This window comes from Harpia harpyja, chromosome 2, assembly GCF_026419915.1.
Source record: "Harpia harpyja isolate bHarHar1 chromosome 2, bHarHar1 primary haplotype, whole genome shotgun sequence".
NCBI lineage: Eukaryota > Metazoa > Chordata > Aves > Accipitriformes > Accipitridae > Harpia > Harpia harpyja.
In genome coordinates, this window is record NC_068941.1 from 28,860,417 (window position 1) to 28,882,635 (window position 22,219).

General features: G+C 44.3%; 1 protein-coding gene across 9 annotated transcripts in view; it reads right to left on the minus strand.

Annotated features, from left to right (window-relative positions):
- EPHA5 (EPH receptor A5) overlaps positions 1-22,219 on the minus strand; it is a 204,402-nt gene that overhangs the window by 28,997 nt on the left and 153,186 nt on the right. For 3 of the 9 annotated variants that reach the window (XM_052773976.1, XM_052774007.1, XM_052773993.1), the window contains exons 8-11: positions 18,645-18,750; positions 8,997-9,062; positions 2,072-2,139; positions 525-650 (exon numbers count right to left, since the gene is read on the minus strand). In XM_052773976.1, coding sequence (XP_052629936.1) covers positions 525-650; positions 2,072-2,139; positions 8,997-9,062; positions 18,645-18,750 — 366 coding nt within the window. The remainder of the gene's footprint in view (positions 1-524; positions 651-2,071; positions 2,140-8,996; positions 9,063-18,644; positions 18,751-22,219) is intronic. The other 6 variants (XM_052773983.1, XM_052773999.1, XM_052774023.1 and 3 more) reach the window with 3 other exon arrangements.

A 22,219-nucleotide genomic window follows, 5' to 3' on the forward strand; every position in this document is an offset into this window, starting at 1 on the left:
TTCTGGTGAACAGTAAATTACCTCCAAAAACACAATTTCAGAGGATAGAAAGTATCCCTAAGGTTGGATGCTACTCCAAACAAACACCTTAACTGGAAAGAAAATGGGAGTTTCTTCTTTTAACCAAGGATGTTAAAAGCTTTGGACTTCGGTTTGTGGGTTTTTTTCTCTCCCAGATGACTTCTTATTCTTAATTTTTGCTTCAAGACTGACCTTAATGGGGGAGGAGAAAAAGTTTAAAATGGTGAAAAGAAGCTGAAAATTTAAGTGACTCATTTCCCCTAGCATCCATTGAAATAACTCAGCTTGGTCCAAACATGACCATTTTCTGCCATTTTTAGTTCAGTCCCTGAATTTCAAAACCACAGACAATGACAGGTTTGTCCCAAACTTCATCTGGAACATTCTCCCCATCACCTGCAGGGTACCTAACAGCACAAATATTTTACAGCCCTTCTCAGATCTCTCGTGTTAAGAAAGCCAATCCTCCACGCTGCTAAGGGTGATGAAATGCATTTCCATACCAGCTCCAATAACTCTTTCAATGGTTATGCATGAAGCTTCGATTTCCTTAGCAAACTCATGGACGGCTTGATTAGGGTCCTCGTAGGTGTGGGGGTCAATGTAGGTCCTCACTCCAGGCAGCTTAACTGCAAACACAAATTAAGAGCATTAATGGCACATGGCATGACAGAAAATGGGCAATACACACTCCTGTCCCTTGTACTCTGCTTTGCTGGAAAACATTGCAGCAGGGAAACTTATTTCTACGGGAAAAAATGAATAGCATTCTTGGAAAATGACATTTAGTTTATATGTGACGTGCAATTTCATCATATTTAGAAAAGCACATGACAGTGCTCAGCTGGAATGACGCACAGCTAAAAATCCCTCTCTGTGCTGCGTAACAGGCTGGTCTGGGGTCTGGTGCAAAAGGATCCCTTTCTGGGTCTGGAAAGCATACGCCAGGAAGAAAAGTACAAAAAGCAAAATGTTAAGGGAACAACTTGCAAAGCAAGTTGGATGGATGGGGGTTGATGGAGAGCTGCAATAAATTATGCCCTACCAGTCACATATTAGCTAATCAATTGGCCACATTATTTCAGATGGAGTTACTGAGATTTAAATGAACTGAATATTTGCAGTACAAAGCCTGTGGGTTGTACCAGTATAAATATAATCAATAGCAGGCTTTTTCTCCAGGACTTGAGAAGGGAAAAAGTATTTTCATTATCCATATTATAAGTTTGTTTTGACAATCATTAAGGCTACCATGAAGAACTGCTCATCAGTCTAATAAGACAGCTACATTACACTGTGGCTCTTAATTGATTTGCTTCCTGCTGCCTTCATTACATAGCACTAATGGAAATTTGACTTTCACTCAAGATGCGTTTGCCTTTTCCACCCCAAAAGGCACCTCGCTGTTACCCATCCCCAGATCCCACAGCACTTGATGAAGGAAAGCTTTTCAAACACTGGCTTTGGTTGTATGGAAGGACTGATAATAACCATGAGATGTACTTTCTAGCATCACTGCAGAGTTTTTTTGATATATAAGACATTAACACAGCATTTCTGAAAGCTTCCTAAGAGGAAGAAGAAGGCGTTACTCCTCATGCCTCTGCAAAGGCATCCAAGGCAAAAAGTAGCTGTGGGCTTGGTCCTCACAGTTGGCTGGGGTGGAGCAAGGGCTTCAAACAGGTATTCTGGACTGACAAGTCCAGACCACGAAAATGTAGAGTTGTTATGTGCCAACCAGACCAAATTAATAGCACCTTGGGTCACACAGCAAAGACAGAGGAACAGAACAAAATGGCTCGCTAGAGAGATCTGCTGCAAACATACAGGTGTGAATAGCTGGGCACATATAAGGACTGTTCAAATGTTCAGTTCTCTATGGGGCTTGGAGCAGGGGCAGGTGGGGACTTACTGAATAACAGAACAAACAGTTCTTTTGTGAATTACCACCAAAACCAGAATTTTTTTTTTTTTTAAAACCCTCTCTCAGTTGTATTTCTCATTACCACAGACAGCCAAAACCACATATATACGTTTGATCTTTACTCACTGTGGCCATTATGAAAATGCATCTTTTCTTCTTCTGGATCTTGTTTAGCCTTGCTATAGCCACATCGCCTGGAAAAAAACCCAGAAGAGTGTTTTTTTCTCTGGTATGGCAGAACCCCTCTCTTTACTTCAAATCACACAAAGCACAAAAACCCAGAGCAGCAACGAGTCCAACCTCTCTAGTGGCCGTATTGCTGCTGTCCCAGTTTTAGCTCATCAAACTACTTGCAATTTCCCTAACGGGATTCAGGGCCCAAGGCCCACTGACTTTCAATTGGACTTGTGTTTCCAAATCCCACAGATGCTTCTGAACAATTCCTCTCTACCATACATCTAATTCAGCTATTATTAAGAACAAGAAAAAAGCAAGAACAGGAAGGACGATGGAAGGGGAATGGGATGAAACGTTCGAATTGCAGAAGCAAGATCTCTGGGACTGCAGAGCTTTTGCAGGCACCATGTTGTATGTATTGCATGCTCCCCTTCACCCACTGGGCATTTGCACAGAAGTTTAAATTTTGATACTTTAGAAAACAGCCTTGTGTAAAAATTAGCACCTTATACACATGCAAAATAATGGCTTAAAAAAACCAAAACGTGTTGCCTCACTGCCTTCAAGGGTCTCCTATATATTCCTGGCTCCGATGGGGTTTCCTGCACATCTCCTGTCTTTACGCAGAGGAGCTACCATTCATGCAATCCCCTCTGCCCAGCAGCAATAAAGATGGAAGAAGGCACGCAGTCACTGCCTGACCTATCTTGCTCCCACATTAGCACCAGGCAGTGCAAGGATGCTGCTGAATCCTACCATGGAGTTGCAACCACAGCTATGTGGGAATCACATTTCCCCTGGGGCATCCTCCTATTAGTCTTTGGCTGCTCTTCCCTGACTCGTCCCACACTCTTCTCGCTGTTTCTCTAGGCAATGTTATTGCATTAGCATTAACTGGCTGCTTTGGTGGCATTTCTGAGACCTGTTTCACTCAGACAACCACGTAGGAAGCCACAGGGTAACTGCACAGGCAAGGAGAACTGCTATATACACACATATATATACACTTAAAAATACAGGATGAGGTACGTATGATGCACATATATGTGGCAGTCTTTTGAAGGACCTGAAGTAACTGGGTACAGGAACTGGATCATCCTTAAAGCAAACTGCATGGACATGAGACAGAGGGACACTGCTTGGTAGAGTGAAAAACCTGCAACAGACACCTGCAAGGCAGCCAGCACGCAGTGGGATCACTAGCTGGCACACCTCAAATAAAGCCTCAGGTTACCAAGAAGCCACTTAAAGCTGAGAAACTTGGAGTCTTCTCTTCCATTGCCCATGATTTTTGAGACAGGGGGATGCAAGAACTCCAGCATCATTCGCAGCAAGGAGGAGCACATGATTAGCAGAAACAAAACTGTAATTAGGAGGAGGCAGTAATAGGCATCTGCATGAAACATGCCCTCAGCGTGAAGTCCTATTACAGGGAACTGCTGCCTGCCTGGATGCAAGGGGCCAAGAAGCCTTTCGGCTATAGGATTTTGGCACCGGATTTGTGAAACGATCACTAGTACAAACAAAAGCCCCAACACGATGGGACACATGCACTGCCGCTGAGCTGGCCCCAGCAGAGCTGGACACTGGAGGGTCGAGGAGGGGAAAAGCAACATGAGCTCCTGGGGTTACTCCAGGGAAGGGGAGCAGGCACACAAGCTTACCTCAGGGAGTAAGGGAGACCTGTGCAAAGGGGAGAGGAGGAAAAAACAGACTGCAAATGTTGTGCAAGCACAGAGGAATGGATTGAGACAAAGTGCAGAAGACAAGGGGGGAGGCTGACAGGTGGTCTGGGGACACAGGCAGCGAGATAAATGGGTTGCCATTGATAAACAGCCAGACTATCCACGCAGGGTGCAATTTCAGCAGCAGCGAACAAGCTGAGACCATCACGCTCCGAATGCAAAACCCACGAGAGCGGCAACGAGGTGCCTGGAGACATGGCTCAGTTATCCGTATGTTGGTGCTCGTCGCCTTGCTCTAGCAGCAGCAGCAGTGCCATTTCCTGAGATGGGGTCCTGCCTAATTAACTCAAAAACTAAGCACTAGGTGTACACGGAGACCCTGTGAGTAAGGGTCATTTCTAAGTGTGTTTTGGTATTCACGATCCCTGGGTGAAAACGGATTCTTCTCCTTCTTCATCATACTGCCTCCCCGTTTAAGTATATAAACTAGAGATAAGAGTATCAGTATCAATTCCCACTTCTGGCAGCCCCAAATTTTTCTGCGGCAAGTTGCCAAAAGTTACATCAGTTTTCTGCAGAAGTAATTTTCTGGATTGAGGCGTATAACTCAATTTTCCTCTTAAAAATACACAAATGTCTCAATTCATCTTTCTACCAAATGCACATATACACGATTTCTTCTGTTAGTCTTTTAGAGCAAATGCCCTAAGCTCTTCCTCGGGTTTGGAGTACTTCACCTATAAATAGGCTTTTCTAACATTATCCTTTTTAATACCTCCATCTCCTGATTCTTTGACCATAAAGAGGGAGGAGAGAGAAATGGGGAACATGCCATCGCTTGTGTCCAGTGATCCAAGCACACCTTGATGCACAGTGGTCCATGTTTTACTGCCCAGGGACACACTCAAAGGGCCAATGCAAACCAGTTGGCTCCAGCTGTCCCCCTCTCTCAAGCTGGGTAACACATAGAGCAGCATGTCACATTAGCATACGAAATCAGGCTCTGGGACCCCCAAAGCACCATTAAAACAAGCCTTGACAAGACACACCAAAGTGAAATGGCAGCTAGTGGACTGTGACTGTCAAGCAACAGTTGGGCATCACTAACAAAGCTTGCTGCAAAACCTGCCTGTTGCAACCACTTGTGTCCTTCGCACGCTCACTTTCTTGAACTACCCAGAGAAACAAGCCATGTACATGCTGACTGGGGCTAAACCGAAATTCTTCCCTTCTTGACCTTCAGATGCTTTAAGTAACAAACACAAGCATTTTATTCTCCTTTCTTCCCCAACTAAATCCCGTAAAAATCTGCTATTTCACATTAACATTCCTGATTCACTACGTGAATCTTACTGGCAGAAAAAAGTATCTAAATATTGTGGCTTTGTAACATATTTGGGGGGCAGAAAAAGCTCCCACTTATTTGTGAAATAATCTATTTCTGCACATGCATTTGCTCTTAATATTTATTGGAAAAGCTGTGAGTCAAAAGCCTCCTGATGGAAGCCTCATTCTCTAGTTTATTGTCATTGTACAAACCATAGATTTCCTATATCTTTTCTGTATCACATACAGCAAAAGCATAAAGATCCTGACACTCGCTTCATCTCCCACTGAGCTGAAGACACTCAGCCAAAGAGTTAATGCAATTCAGCAGCACACCTGAATCTCAACTCATTTACTTCTGTTGTGGATTTGTCCCAGTTTCTGTATCTAGAAAGCAGATGTCTTCCTTGCATAGCTCTGTGTTTTTCAATAAAAATATCAGAGGAAAAAAAAGTGAGACTTTAAATATTCTTAAGGCATCATGTCTTATTTAAAAACTACTTGCAGATTGGCAGGCAGCTCATAAAGTATTTATGGGGCAGATTATAAAAGTGAAGTTGTAAAATGATCCCTATATAGGTTTATAAAATACAAAATGGACAGGTAGAAAGATGAAGAATTCAGCTGGGAAACTAAAGCCCACTGCCTCGCATGGCAGAAGCCAATTCACGGACAAAAATCCTTCAAGAAAGGAGGCAGGAAGATGCTTGCTCTCCCTGGACCAATGGAGATGCTTTGTGTCTGACTGTACTTCAGGGTGCCCTTGCTGGGTGGTGTGTGGCTCCTCGGCCACCTGAGGCATCCCCAAAAACCACAGAATGCCCAAGGGAAGGAGTTTCCATCTCCCTAGCTGGGGCCACCGCTCTGGTCACAACCCAGGCAGGATGGCCTAGGCAGTGATGTGGGAGAGTCTTTACATACTTTTTTTATAGTCGTAGGCCAAAACATTTCAGCACACAGCCAAGGTGTTACTAGAAATGCACATGGGGACAGCATTTAGACATTCCCAATGAGGAAAGGGACCTCACCTTGCTAGGTGCAGCCAGTACCATCGAATGGCTTGTGCCCCAAAGCAGCATGCAATCTCCCAACCCAGTCCTGCAGAGATTTATACATGTATTTAATCTCTTAAATATTGGATAAATGAACTCTGTGTGCTTCTCTGAAACAGAGACAAAATGCCACTTGCTTTTCAGGGGTGAGACCTTCACTCAGAAGCACATCTTTTACAATAGATCAACTTCGAGGAATACATCCAACTCATCTTGAGCCATCATTTTACAGGAGGTTTGAGAGGACTGCAAGATTGTTGTTTACAAGGGGTTAGTGCTCATTTCAGACTACTTATGCCAAGATGTTAAAGCAATAAGGCTGCATACGTGTTGCAGGGCAGGACCGCGTTCCACCCAGAGGAATAAACAAACATGGATCTGTTCATCTGGCCAAGATCCTGTCGCCTCAGCTCATGTGTGGAGACAATTACTTGTTCAGAAAATACTTTTATCCTGGATAAACAACAACGATACTGAGAGCCAGAGGCAAAAGTCTACCTCTAGTGACGTTGGTCCATGTTCAGCATTCACCTTTGCTGCTTGCAATCCTAGAATATATTCCGTATCACAAAACCAGGGAATACTCAAGGGCCTGGTGTAAAACAAACAGCTTTTATACTGGAAGTTGTTTCCCATTTTTCTGTTCACTTTCCTCCTGCTTTTTTGATGTCTATAATGAGTTACTTCCATTGCACTGGACCAAACTTTCATGTGGAGTAACTTGGAGCAACCCATGCAGGCTGGGAATCTGAGTCATTCAACTCCTCTATCTACTCTCAAAGTCCTATAATTTGGAGAACGGGATCAAAAGAGCAGTAAAATGTCTGGAGATGACAAGCTACAATCTTCGGCTCAGTTCAAAGATACACTAGATGACTGGCCAAAGAGGAACCAGGGCAGGTTCCCTTCTTAAAGGGTTGCAGGTTCACTGCCTTCTCAGCTGCTTTCCCAGCCACTGCTGTCCCCCTCTACACAGTGCGACCCTGCCTTCGACCTCCGATTAACTTGGATGCAATACAAAGGAAGTTTCATAATTCCAGTGGTGGTATTTTTAGCCTTTAGTCTTTCCCTGCCTTCACACTGAATGACTCCCTGCTTTCCTAAACCACCGCCAGAACAATTAAAAATAATTTAAACAAGATACTGTTTCCCCCTCTCACAGGAAGCTCCCTCTGAAGTGTTCTCCATAAATCTCTCTAAAGAGGTTGTCGTGACTTCCCATAGCACAGCCAACAGCATCCGTGCCTTGAAGTCACTCTTCCCGTTTCCCCCTCCCAGCCTGCTACCACATTAGTCTCTCTGCAGCTTAGGAGGAAACTTGCAAAAGGTGTTTTCCAGGTCAGCCAAGTTTTCCCTATGCGTCTCTCTTCCTCGTAGCCATCCAGTCCATTCCCAGTCTCCTTTGAGAAACATTTTCCATTGCTGCCACTCTCTGGTTGGCAGCCTTGCTGAGGACATTTGAAGCATGGCTCCCAGTGAGGGACTGCTCATGCACTGGTGGCACAGGCATGACAGACAACAGAAGTACCGGCAGGTTTTCTTCCAGCGTAATCATTGCCAAACCGGTGGCTCGCAGGAATGACTGCACATACCAGAAGAACGTTTTGCAGCCAAACACTTTGAGCTGAGCATCCTTGCTTGCTAACGCTGCTCTTAAGCACTCAGAAGTCACAAAAATCAATTTAAAAATGCTCCAACAGGAAAAAAAAAAAAAAGTCTTCTGCTTTAGGGCTTTTGGGATTTGCATTTGCAAACTCCCTGGTTCTGGCTTCTGTCAGAGCCAAAATACAGCACTAGAGGACCCAAAAAACTGTCCACCTTGGTGACTGCAGTGCCCCACAGCCAGGGACTGCACCATGACCCAGCCACCACCATGCAAAGCCTCAGCATCCCCCAGAAAGTACAGTAGAAGAGTTTCACACCTCTCACCCAGCTATGCTGCAAAACCTTCTGTCATGCTTTAACCAGTTTAACAACACACATGGGATGTCTCAGCACTCCTATGGTCTCAAGCAGCTGTCTGATGGGGATGGTGATTTCAGGAGTCTCCTAGGAGGCTTAGGAAGATCTCTGCCTGCACAGATTAAGCCGAGTCAGAGACCTAAAACACATTCCCTTTGGGGAGCAACTCAACTGGCATCCAGTCAAACCAACAGAAATTAAAATCACCTTTCCTTTAATCAGTTAGAAAAGAGGGGAGAGTACAATAGACCAGAAACTGGTGAGGCAGCCCAGATGGTGGCAGAACAGGGCAGCATGCAGCACGGACACGCAGCTCTTGACGCCCACAGAGATATGTCCAGCGCTGCTGGAGCATATCGTTGGCAAACAGCATCATGTATTGCCATGTATGTCATACATTGACATGTATGTCAATGACATACAGTTCATTTCACTGACATGCATGTTACATGCCACTAAATACCTTTCCACTCCCGCCTGCCCCCTGCTTCCTTTCTGAGGGCAAATGACCTCCCCTGGCCCCTTTTGGTGACAAGAAGCAGAATTTGATGAAGTGTCCAGCATACATGATGTTTTATTATGACATATGACATTGCTGGTGTGGTGTCTGGATCCATCACAGCATAACATATCAGGCTTTTTTTCCCCTGGGACTCCTGCTCTTGCTGGAGACACACTCTGCTTCAGGTCACGCTATTTCCAGTTGTTGAGATAGACAAGCTGGGTGCAGAGATCAGATGAGAAAGCGATTTCCAGGCCAATACAAGAAAGGGAGGGAGAGGCAGACTGTGCATAGAAAACATGGAGGGAGGACACGAAATAGGAGCCAGCACAGGTGGGAACACTGACCATGTTAGGCTCGGATAGGCAACAGCACGCAGAGAAGAAGCCCACCCACAGCCATGATCGCAGCAACTGAAAAGCAAACAAAAAGGCCCAGGATAAGGAATAATCCCACTGCCCTGGCAAGGTGCAAATACATTTGCAACATTTTTATACGCACTTCTTCCTTCATATTGCAATTATTATTTGGACCTTAACACCCTGGGCTGCAAGAATTTCCTGGCATGTGCTACCATTGGGGAAAAACGCCTTGAGGAGAGCGTATAGACCCTGGTCCTGCAAAGCAATTAACCATGTGTTTCCCATACTTGAGTATCACCATTAGGATTAACGGGGCCACCCATGTGCTTAAACTTAAGCACCTGCCCTGGAGCAGGCAAAGTGACTTTTTCCACAAGCGTGTGTGGGGTACAGTTACAATTTCCTTTAAGAAAAAAAAAGCACTGGATGAATGTGAGCCCTGCTTTTGCAGACCCTTATGCATGTACTCAACTCACACAGCCCTCTCTGGGTCTCCTTGTATCAGTGAAACTTTGCGCGCACATTATGTATCTGCAGAAGCCGGACCTTATGAGGTGTGTGAAAGCATTCAGCCTAAGTAAACTCAAAATGTGGTGAGTTGAAAGGCACTGCGTGCGTCCACAGCTTGCTTTTGAAGGCTGCCGAGCCATTACTCTAGTCTAATCAGAGTACGGGTTTGCCTGGCATCAGTCCATAACCCAAGGCTGGCTGCACCTCAGTAATTGTCCTTTATCCTTGTCAGAGAACTTGCATGGACAATTTTTTCTGTTACCAAACCTATTAAGGTAATTCACCCTGAAAAAGAACATAGTGCAGAAGAAACAACAGGAAGAACTTCAGTACAATATACAAGCAGGAGACCAATGGTGCAGACATACTCCAGTTAAAGTCAGCTGAAGATCTCACTCATCATTTCTCCGCAAATCATCATAATATGTAATTCTTGAAAAAAAATTGTGCCCATCAGATTTTTATAAAGTATAATTTACACATTAAAACACATTAAAATAGCCTATTTAGACAAAATTAACATTCTGCAACTGCACCGCCTTAAATTATGATGCAAAATAACTTCAGGCATGCAATGATTTACAGAATTATATACTGGATTATGTGCTTACTTAAATTAGAACTGGTGAAGAATGTCTCTCTAAGCTCCTTTTGCATCAGCAAAACAACTTGCTAACATTTTCTAAACAATGATGCCAATATTTTTTTACTATAATTGACAATATTTTGTATTTTCATAATGCCCCTGCTTGTATAGTCATACTAACATGGGAGCAGCTCAGCCTTCACTAAACCTCTCCATTGATCAAAGTTAACACTGGAGGTCCAAAACCCAAAAGCACACAAAGGCAACCCAAGCATTATATAGTTTGAGTCAATTTTGCCATTTTCTGGGTTTAACCTCGCAGGATTTGAGCGCAGGGAACTGGTACGTCTCCAGATGACTGTGGCTGTGACAACTTAGCTTACATTTTAGCTAGGAGGCCCTTTCCCCCCCGGCATTTTCTAACAGTTGCTGCCACCAGACCTTCCCACACTGCTCAGCGTGCAAAGTCAAGTTTTTGAAACAACAGTTCAATTAACCTGAAAAGCAACCACCTCCTTAAAATGAAAAAGAGATTGCTATTTTCCTAAAGAAAACTCTTTGAGCACTTCATCAGCAACTGAGCTGCTCCGAGACAAAATCAGTTCCCTGCACTGAATGCAGAGCACTTCAGATCTCACTTGCTCCCTTTATGGGGAGGAAAAAAATGCTCAAGTGCAAAGAAAATATGCCTCAATGCAGCCTTACTCCTGCACACCTGTCACATAACACTGTGCACTTCGGGTCAAAATACTCTGAGGTGCAACATTAGGCGAAACCTAAAGCTCATAGAAACAAACTAAACTGGATCAGCAAACAACAAAATTCACTTTCCAGTCCCAGGAGCACTTGGATAGGTAAGTGAATGGACTACTTGGCCTTAACAGTTAGGACAATGGAAGATTTATTACTGCTCATGTTAAAAGGATGGCTTGATTTGGCAGGTAAACTTCAGAATATAAAAAGTTTGAGGCAAATAAAACTGGATATTAAACTCCAGCAAGCCCGCTGTGCCCTCACAGCCACCGCATTTGGGTGCTGATGCCTTCTAGGAGGGGCAGAGTTTCCCTCTCTCCTTGCTCCACGGAGGACTTTCTCGGTCTAGAAACTGAGGAGCTGAAAGCAAATGCTTTCCAGATGAGATCAAATGCTGTGGCAGAATAAGAGATTACTGCTTAGTGAAATATGCCCGGACCTCTCCAGGGTTTTAAGATCTTTAGCCAGCAAGCTGACCTGTATCGGGCAGTAGTCAGAGTTGAACTGAGTACTGTATACATCAAAATTATCTGCAAAGTCTCCTCCAGCCTCACTGAACCAACAAGCAGACTATGAGGAGAGCTTGTGGGGGCTTCCCCTGGCTCCAGCAGGCGGTCAAGAGCCCCTCCAATCTGCTGCAGGTTAACAGGTGACATGTCCAGGTAATGGTGAAGGTTATTGAGAAAACACCTGCAGCGTTAAATCCCCTTTGCTGGGGAAGAACAAGGTGCTGAGGCAGCAGCATCTCCAAAAGCCAAGCTGGCTTGAAACAAGGTGTGACTTCTGCTTTGAGCCCTGGCTTCAAGGAAAGGGTTGCAGATGGGCAGAGGCAATGCAGAGGAGCCTGGAGCTGCAGCGGCACCTCCTGGACCTCTGCAGCCTGCTGGCGCTTCCCTGCTGCTTGACTAGACCAACTCTACTGCTTTCGGTTATCTCAGGCACACAAAGCCAACACTCCTCCAGTTCTAGCAAAGGTGACCCCCGCAATGCCTATGTGGTTCACAAAACCAACTGTCCAGAGAGCGAACTTTAATAAACCTGTGCTAGGAGGACTTATCAACACCCTTGGCATCGTTTCAAACCCTGGGCTACATGCTTTGTTAATGAAATTTATATATATGATGGGCCCCAACAACTGTGCTTGCAATCAATGTAATTAATTTACCACAAGTCTGCAGATGACCCAGAGAGCATTAGGAATTAAACTACATTTCTAGTGGCTAGATAGATCTCAGAAAGGCTCTGCCATATATAGCTGCGGCTTTTAAGAGTTATAAGTTGAAGACTTGGAGTCATGATAAATGAAAGCCTCGTTTGTTGCTTTTAATAAGCTGCTCTAATGGGATGTTCTTCAGAGGCTTGCAATTAGAGACTGAAATACTTCGGCGTGCCTGGGAAGATTTTTCTAATCCTTCACGCAGCCTTGAGCGATGGCAATGATTGCTTCCTGCATCTCCAGGTCAGGAGGCCAGCACTACACCCAGCACCTCGTGACTCAGCATGCTTGCTTCAAACATCATAGGAGCAGCATTACGCACTGAGCTGCTAGGAATGTACTCCTACTTTGCCCAGAACTATATGAATGTTTAAGGAGTCACCTCCTCTTCCTGCTGAGCTATACCTAGTTCACACATTAAAGCATGTCTCTGCGCTGCTCGAGAATAACTGAGAATGCAGAAGCCCAAGCAGGTGATATCTGTGCAATTACTGCGGGGAAGGAGAGCAATGCTTCCAGGGAAAGGAACTGTACTTGGAAAGACCTCTGGCATTATACTTTGCTATGTCTAAGCTGTAAGAAAGTACAGATAACCTTTTTTCTAGGTAAAAGGCCAAATGCCACAACATGGTGTGCCCCCAGGAGAGGTCATGCTTCCTATTTCTAGCATCCAAAGCAAGGTGAAACATCCACATATTCAGAAGTGCAGACAGATGACAGTCTGATTTTCTTCTTCATCCTCTACCCACTCCATAGCCAAGAGAAGACACTGTAAAACCCCACTTTAAAACACTACATATGCATGGGGCTTTCACCAGTGCTCAGCGGGAGCCTGGAGCTGCTACCACTGAAGTCAGGTTTCATTTTCAGCTTGAAGGGCAGCCTAGTTCCCTTCTCAAAGTGGAAACAGGACTTGTGCAATGCCATCAAATGCATCATCTGAATGAAGGCGAAGAGCTTTTGTCACTAACTGCTGCACTGCCCCACAATTCCCCTGCTCAGACAAAGCTTATACCATCCACTTATCTGTTTATCACAGTCCTCCTGCCCTGTTCCCTTGGCTACTGCCAGAATAACTCAGAAACGATGCTTTCAAGGGCAATGCCTCATGGGCTTGGAGCTTAATTACAGACTTGGTCAACTCTCACCTTCTGTCTGGGCCAAAGTCATCTGAAGGCAGGTTAGCCTAGGTCCCTAAACCTGCCTCGAAACTGCAGCAGCTCAGACTGGCTTGTGGAGCCCAGTGTGTCTGCATGGAAGTACTAAGCCAAAAAGTGTTTAGAATAAAAAAAGAAAAAAGGTGTTGGAGCAGCCGTATTTGCCAAGTTGATCTAGGCAGGATGCTAGAGATGGTGACTACAGGCAACAGATTTCCATACCGGCCCTGGGAAGGCATCACCCTGTGCAGAAGAGTGCACTGGAGTACTTTTTTTTCCAGAGAGGGACCCTGTATACCAATGTCGCTAACGCTCCTCTCTGGCAAAATGTACCACCAAAGAGCAAAGAGGCTGTTAACATGACAGAGGTAGTAAAAACCCTGACCCAAACAGAAGCAGGACCAGACCCTGCCTGCTCTTGGTGGATGGGAATTTTGACTTGGCAGAGCACTAGCTTCTCCAACAAAATCCTTCCTCTTGTCAGGTGAATTGCAGGGAATATTTGGCAGTAGGCAGCATCATAAAGTGGCTATAAATCACAGGAGACAATGTCCTGTAGGAAGAAGGAAGAGCAGGCAAGAATGTAGAGATAAAAATCCTTTAAAAAGCCACAACTAACAAAAATTATGACTCATGCTGGAAAAATTCTCTATGAAAAACGTTATCTGTCTCCCGTTTCCTACGGAAATACCAAAAAAGCAAACTATTTTAAGCCCTGACACATCTTGGAAAATAGGATGGGGAGGAGGTGGTGGAAAAATTCATCCATTTTGACCTTACACATCACAGAAGGTTGCAAATGCTGGCTCAGGACCTAGGATATACACCACAATCTTTTCATCCTCTCTACTCCCCGAAAGTCGCTTTTTAACAAGATGCACATATTTGTGTCCAGAAAGTAGCCCTCTGCCACCACAGGGGCTGATATTTAAAAGTCTAAATCAGCTAAGGTCAAGGATGGATACTCTGGTGCAGAAGCCTCTAATTGCCAATACCCAGGTGGCAAGATTTGTCTTTGCTTTGTCTTTCGAAGGCTAGTTCCTTGCCACAAAGAGACTTTCTATATATGCATGACACAGGGCAAGGGGCAATTTTTTGTTGCTTCAAATCTATTTTTTTTCTTAAGTTCTATAAAAAGCTCCCCCTGGTTCTTTGGAAGATCAGTTGAGATGGAAAGGTCATCCATAATGGGTAGCTGGCTATAAATGCAGATGCACAGTATACTTCTTAGTTATTTTGAGCAGCTCTTGCAAACATGTACAGCATTGACCTAATAGCATCCCCATTTTACTCTGCGAAAGCCCACGCCTTTGTTTAGTGCTACAAAGCTCAGATGCTTGGGGGACCGGAGGGACCAGCAGTCTCTTAACACTCACCCTAAGACCCTGTCAGTTTTGCAAACAGGGCTGCGTTTGAAGGACAAAAGAGGAGGAACTGCTCTGAAGCAGGCTGATGCAAACCTGGCTTCTTACCTCAGATGGTAGGAAGAAAGGGGCTGATGCCACAACAACTGCAGCACCTTATTGCTCCTTGCAAGACGGAGCGCAAAGATCTTTGTGACTGGCATTATCCAACACAGACTGTAAAACAAAAGTCTGTAATGATTTTAGATTAATATATACTTCAATCAGGAACAATAATGCCAAGCGGCATCTAATTCAAGCACTGCTAGGAAAGCAAAATTTATAGCCTTGCTCTATCTGTAAAATGCATTGCGCTTTTGAGAGGAACACATAATCCTAACAAAACAAAGATAATAACAACTCCATGTTCTTTAATTTAATGCTTGTAGCTGGTTTAATAATAGATTTTCAATCCACTTTTCTTTTTTTGCTGAGACAACTACAGTCTGATTTAGTGAACCTCTTTGATTTGTAATCCTGATCGTTATATTATTAATATGCCCTTGATGGAAAGAGCAGGATAACTTAAAAAAGCGATCAGCTATTCTGCTTGGCATTTATGACCTTGGTCAGAGGATGCATTATTTACAGGAAGAGTTTTCTGGAGCATCTGCAAGTAAATCAGCTCTGAAACGCAGCTTAATTGTTTAGGGCAAAGCACATTTAGTTTCAAATTCCCAGGAACCTCCAGCTTCAGACACAAAGCGCATTTTCACAGATGGACACTGGCATGTGGAAATGCCACCATGACTACCGTTCAGCTGACCTTTGGTTTAGGGCCAGCTGCCAATGGGAAATGCCAAGCTGTTACTTACCTTCATTCAAAAGAAGTGAGAAAACTGCAGAGATACTTGAAAGCAAATAAAGGGGAAGAGGTGTGGAAACTTCTGCCTCCAGGGACCTAACAGAAAATAAAAAGTCTGCAGAGCCCAGCAAACCCCTGAGTCCTATGGCTGGGAAACTTCTTTCCAAGCTGACGAGAGCAGGAGGACATCCCCTTCTCACTTGCAGGACTGCTCTCAAGCACCTGCTCGCTTCAGCCTGGCACTTGGGAGGATAGGCGCAAAGAGATGCCATACAGCATCCTGGGGAGGTATATCCTTATTCTGAGGCGCTGAGGGCCTCCCAGGGAGCCCGAGAGCACCACGGAGCCAGCAATGAGGACCCTGTTTGCAGGAGCTGGCCAGGCTATGTCTTCAGTGCTGCAGAGCAAAAGTGTTTTTCTCCTTAGCTTTGCTGCTGGGCAGTACCTGCTCTCCCACATTAGCAGAAAAGACAGAGCTTGGGCTTTGCACAGCTTGCTTGGCGTGGAAAGCAGTGGTGATTCCAGCTGGAGCAACTCCTGGCATTCAAAATGTCTATTTTTCTAAAGGCAAGTACGGGAAAAGAATTAGGAAAGGAAATTTAACCCCCTGGAACCAGGCACTGGAACAACATAACCACTCCAAAGATACAGGAAATCATCTTCCAGAAACAGGTTAAGAGCTTCAGAAAGGGATTATCCCATGACTTGGAATGTGTTTATCGTCCCTGCAGTGTCACAGCAGGAGAGTCACTCCACGAATTGTCTCGAAATCATATCCAAGGCAAAGCAGCATGAGTGACACATTTCAGCAGCATCTCTGCTTCTTCCAAACAGGAGCAATTTTTTTGTTTTGCTTTGTTTAATTTCAAATTGGCTGTCAGCTTTCTGGGTTTCTGGGGTTTATTTTTCTGTTCTCACAAGCCACTCAGCGCACCAGACGGGCTTTAAAATTCATGGGAACTCAAAGCAGCTGAAAAGCTCTGTGGTTTTGAAGCCAATTCTCTAACGATGGACCAAATCTTGGTGCTGGAGGCTTCTCCACCACCTCCAGCTGAGGGACTGGGTTCTTCCCAGTTTAGAGGAAGGGTTGAAAAGATAAAAATGGACCAAGAGCTCAGGTCCCTGTGACTGCCCCTTCCCATACGTCCAGCATGGCACCATGGAGAAGCTCCTGGGAACCTGCAGCTGCCATGGGGTTCACAGAGAGAGGTGTGAGTACAAGGTAGGAGGATTAAGGCAGCAGCAGAGGCGGCAATAAAACTCTAGACAAATGAGACAAGGGCTTTTATAAACATGCCAAGAGATAAAGAGCCAAGAGGAAGCACATCCTGGAAAGCCCATTAGGGCAAAGGACAGAAAGACATAACTGACCAGAATTGCTGACAAACGGCTCGGGCTTTGCAACTGCTTTCTTGGACCAGAGAGGGTAGCAGCAAAAAGGAGACCTGCAAGGGCACATCCTCCCCAAAGGGGTCCCAAGTGCTTGCCAGCAACTGTGGGAAGAGCAAGAGCTGCTGGTTGTGACACAGGTGCGATTCCTTATGGCCACAGAGGGATATACGTCCCTCCACTTACAGTTCACCCCCCTAGACTCCTCCTTGCAGAGGTGCCAGGCTACATCCATAGCTTCCCTACATCCACGCGTGCAATCTCCTGTTTGAATCGATACAAGCATGCATCCAGGCTGGGGGAGGCCAAAGCCCACATCCGCCCGCTCTGTTCAAGGAGGGATTTGACTCAAAACCTCCAGCCTTTAAGGAGAGACTTGAACTCCTGCCTACAGTGTTCAGAGCCAAGTCTTTTTGGCTACATCTTTCCTGTAGCCCCTGGTGTGAATGGCCTGTAGCCATTCAATCCCCCACGCCACTGCATGCTTCTCATACAGACAGGAGCATTTACTTTCCCATTTTTAAGCCGAACAAGTCACTCAAAGCAGACAGGAGCTCGAACGGCTGAGCTGGAAGAGACTGTCAGTCTCTGACCTTGAGTGGAGATGAGTCTGGCAGCACACTTACCTTTTAAGACAGGAAATAACTGTGTCCTTCCATGGATGCCTTATGCCTGGGGACACAGCTGCTCAGCCTGGCTGGATTTCACCACGCTGCATTCGCAGACTGATACCCTACCTCCTCTGGGAAATAAGACCCTCAGCCAATACGTCCACTATTGGCACAGTTCCTCTGTGACTATCTTGTAACTACTCTTAACACTTAACAATATCTTGTAATTTACAGCCACCTCGCTAGACCCGAGCTTAAGACAGACTTGTATCAAGCAACAGCGGGCTGATGGGTATCTTAGAAGCATAAAAGTTTACTTTACACTGAAAACAAATTCAGCCTTATCAATAGATGCACCTCACATTGCTTTGCATGAAGGACGTTGTATCATTTGACTACTGCTATTAAAAGATGTACTAATACACGTGAAGTATATGAAACAAGTGCCTTTTGTGCTGGCTGCTACGCATATTTAGTGCCGCAGTACAAACTGATCCTGATACAAGCCAGATTCCCTCCCAATACCACAATCCCTTGTTCACAAACAAGTTCCATCAACTTCCATTAGAGTTGTCAAAGATGGTATAGCCCAGGCTTTCATCACTTGCCTATGTTTAAGCACATGAGAAGTCAATGGGATCACTTGATGGTTTGAAGCTGAGCGTCTGCCTCCGTGGGGGGAGCTCTCTGTATAATTTACTAGCGCGTGGGGAACACATTAGTGTCCTACACATGAAAAATGAAATCCAGACCTGACCAAAACTTGGTGCATTTGGCCATTTGGCTGGATTTCTTCTCTTTTTCTTTGCAAGTGTTTTCCTGAACTCAAGTTTTCTCTGTGAGCAAAGCCCATTGTGAGCTCTGAATGCAAACATATGGGCTTCAGGATATTTTACCTGTAGTAACATGTTCTGCTTATTTTTAAAGGAATGTGAAAACACTCCTGTGAGAATCAAGTCGAATAATCAGGGCCAGTCTATACAGAGGTGAAAATCATTGGGAAGTGAACTACATCTGTGAGCGAGCCTCTGCCATTCCTGCCTGTCCAAACAGATCAATCAGCCCACCCTCGTGCCGTTTTACAGCGCTACCACTCGACAGCTTCGTTCACATACTGCTTTCACCTAAATTGTGCTAATCAGCTGGTCAGATAAAGTTATTACAAAAGTTGGAGAAGTATAAATACACAGCTTCTTCTCTTACCTTCCGCTGAGAAGGAAACCAATAACAACAGCCAGCAGAATGACTCCCACTGTTACAGACACAACAATTATAGGAATCTGGCTCTGGTCGCTGGATGCAGCTACTGCTGAGATGAGAAACAGAAAATGGAGATTAAGGTTAAAACGATAGTCAGCACTCACATGAATCTTTCTAGTGGGGCTGACAGCAAGGTTTCAAGTCTTACCAGTTCGTTTCTTCTTTTATGGTTTGTGTTTTCCCCCTTTGCTGTCTGTTTCTAGTTTGGAAAGGAAATGGGTGGAAAGAAACCAAACACACATGCAAAACCAAGCCAAAACCCCAACAAAATCGCATCTCATCACTGAATTCAGAAACCAAAGTGTTGCAGAATGCAGCCTTTGAGTTTGCAAAGTCAAATTTGTCTTTCTGGTTAGCTGCGTTAGAAATCACAGAGATAAAAGATCAAAACCCAACAGGTTCCCATTTGCAGAGAGAACATTTACGGAATGTTATTAAGAGACATAAGCAAGATCTCTGTGATAAACAGCATTACCTGCACTTCAAGAAGCTATAAACAATTAAAAACTAACTCCTTGTGGCATCTATGTCACATGGCCAGTAGGTGCCCTCTGTAAAATAGGAATTTGCTAAGACACATGCACTGGTTGGTCTTTTTATTGGCCAAGGGAAGCAGAACTCTCCTAGCCCATGCCTTGTAAAGAGCCCTCCTGCCAAAAGGCAGGAGACAAGTCCTGTGATCAAGATGCCAGCAGAAAGGTCAGGAGAACTGGGGTTTGCCACAGGTTAAGTAAGAGCAGGTAAGCAAGCCCCTGCAGCCTGTAAAATGGAAATGCTAACACCATTTTTATCTTGTTTATCTGCTTTGCACTGCAGGGGAAGGAGCCCATCTCTCCTCAGTGGTTTGCATGTGGGGTTCCCCAAGCAGAAACCAAAGCCTCCTCACCCTGCCCTCTCCACTGCCAGCTTATTAAGCTGCATATATTTAACCACCCTGGGGTACAAATCTGGCTTCCTCCCTGCAAAACCAGCTCGCCAGCGTAGGTGCTGCTGTTGTGTGGGGAAAAACCTCATTATAGCTCCTACTGTCGTCCCAGCCCCAGATGAAGCTTCATCCACCCCGGGGAGCAGCAGGAATCGATAGTGCACTGAAGAAGCCTTTAACTAAATAAGTGAAGTAAAAAGGGGTTCTTAGCACAGGATTAGCTTTATGGAGGCTATAAAATAACTGAATATAGTCCCATATTAATTGTTAAAAGAAAAGAAAGACGAAAAGGTATGGCGTTAAACATCGATCTGCAATGGGTTTCCAGTAGCTCTTCATACAGGAGCTCTCCAGAGCTCAACAACGAGCAGCATGGACCTGCTACAGCAATGTAAATGATTTCAGAAGGACTGGCTGCGATACATTAAATATTTAATGTTAACTGCTTCAAACCCGTGCCATCATCCAGAGATTTTATTAGCCTCACAAATTTATGGAGGCTCCTTAAGATGATGTTTTATTGCTTTCTTGACAAAATAATTAAAAAGAAAAACATTTAAAGGAGAACATTAAGCTGTGACTGGTGTTTTTTTGCACAGCTCGAGGGATGGGGAAATGAGATAAATCCTGCTGTGATCTATGGCAGCTAAAAAGCCTGAATTCAAAAGCTGAGCTGGAACCTTGTTGCCATTTAAAGCCAGGGGGGACCTGCATTACCCCTCCTCAACTGGGTGACATGTTCCCACTCCTGCCCGGCTGACCAGCTGGATTAGCTCACCAATCCAGCTGAAAACCAGCTTTTGGCAATGTTAGTTTTATCAGGGCTAGACGAGCTCAGTGGCATTTGGAAAGAAGGACAGCAGCAAGTAGATACACCCAGCAACAGACTGACCCAAATAAAAAACTTCCGCTGAAAAATGCAGCCCTGGCTGCATTGCAGCGCTTTGCAGAATTGCACATGCAGGCAACAGTGTGTAAAAAAACCCCTGAATCTGGAAAAAGAGAGAAATCCAAAACAAGTAATGGCTTCCCCCTCATTGCATTTCTCAGGCTGTTGTTTCATATTTCTTCCAAGTGCATTAAAAATAACTTTACAGAAACCTTGCGAACTGGAAAACAAAACCTGTTGTTTGGTCCAAACGATTTTGGAGGCTGTTTTTGATTCTCACAACAGTCACTGAAAGGTTTTTATTTGTGCTTGAATCAAAATAATTTGCTTTGGCTCTAACAAGAGGTTCAGATCTGCACTCCGATGTAGCGGTGAGATTTCGATCTGTGCTTGCTTTCTGATTCACCAGGACGTGCAGGAAAGCAGTGGGAGCCTGGTCACACTCCCGGCACTAATATTGACTTTACACAGGGCCTTGGAAAAAAAATGTTAAAATCACTTTTTAAAAGGTTTTAAATGTCAAATGGAGCTGCATTTTGCAAGATACTGAGGCTCACATTGCATTTCAATTCTACCAAGCATTTAAACATCCAGTTAAGTCCTGCTTCAGCCAGAGCTCAAGTCCAACACAGGAACAGTTCCCAGCTCCCAAACTGGGGACCATGCAGTAGGTATTCCTCCGACTACGCTGGCAGGTCCTTAGTATCTGAGAAGTACCTACTCCTCTGCCTTTAAAACGCTAAAAAGACTGGGGTACAGGTGTGACTAAATGGCTCGAGGGGTTTAAAGATATTACCACATGATGTCCTCAAAATTCCTGATTAACACACATACTTACATGATGGGCTTTACAGAAGTGCCATTATTTTTGGACCGGGATCATAGGTACTGGTGGCACTGGATCAAATGTGCATATATTTCATGTATTATTTATTAATAGTCTGGAACACTATTACTCAAATGACTCTAAACTAGAAACTTTCCAACTGCAAGCAAAATTTCCTTAGTATAATATAGAATAATTTTCGGTATAACATGATTTTGTTGCTACTTATAGGGCAAGATTAATGGTTAATACAATAAGAAATACATTAAATAGACCATTCTTATTGCATTAATGTTTGCATCGTGATGCAATTTGCACTGTATTAGTTCTATCACTGGCTCCACAGCTACATCTGCACATGTATAATGATTCCTTTAAAATCTATTACAGCTTCAAAGGTAGCATGCATTGAAAAGACAACTTGGCATCTTATTCTCAAAGATGATGAATTTTAAATGAACCGGAGTAATAGTAATCAAAGTATTGACGAATTTAAATTTCCAAGGAAAACATACAGAAAATAGGCTCTTTCCCACAGGAACGAACAGTGTATTTCCACCAGAAAATTTCTCTTTCATGCAAACAGTATAAAAAATTAATAAATGACAGTTGTACAAACTGAAATAGATAAGACATATTTTCTGAGGGAGGAAATTATCTTTGACACATCTGCAAAAATTTCGTAATCGGGACAAAAAGAATTTCCCCACAGCTGTGCCTGAACACAGGAGAAAGAGCAGCTGAGCCTCTATGTGCCTCAGGAGTTCAGTCTACCACAGAATCTGCTCCAGAATCCAGACCTGGATGATCAGATTCATTAAAAAAAAAAATAAAATTAAATTCAAGCCCCACAAATTTGTAACAGGCCAAGCAAAAGT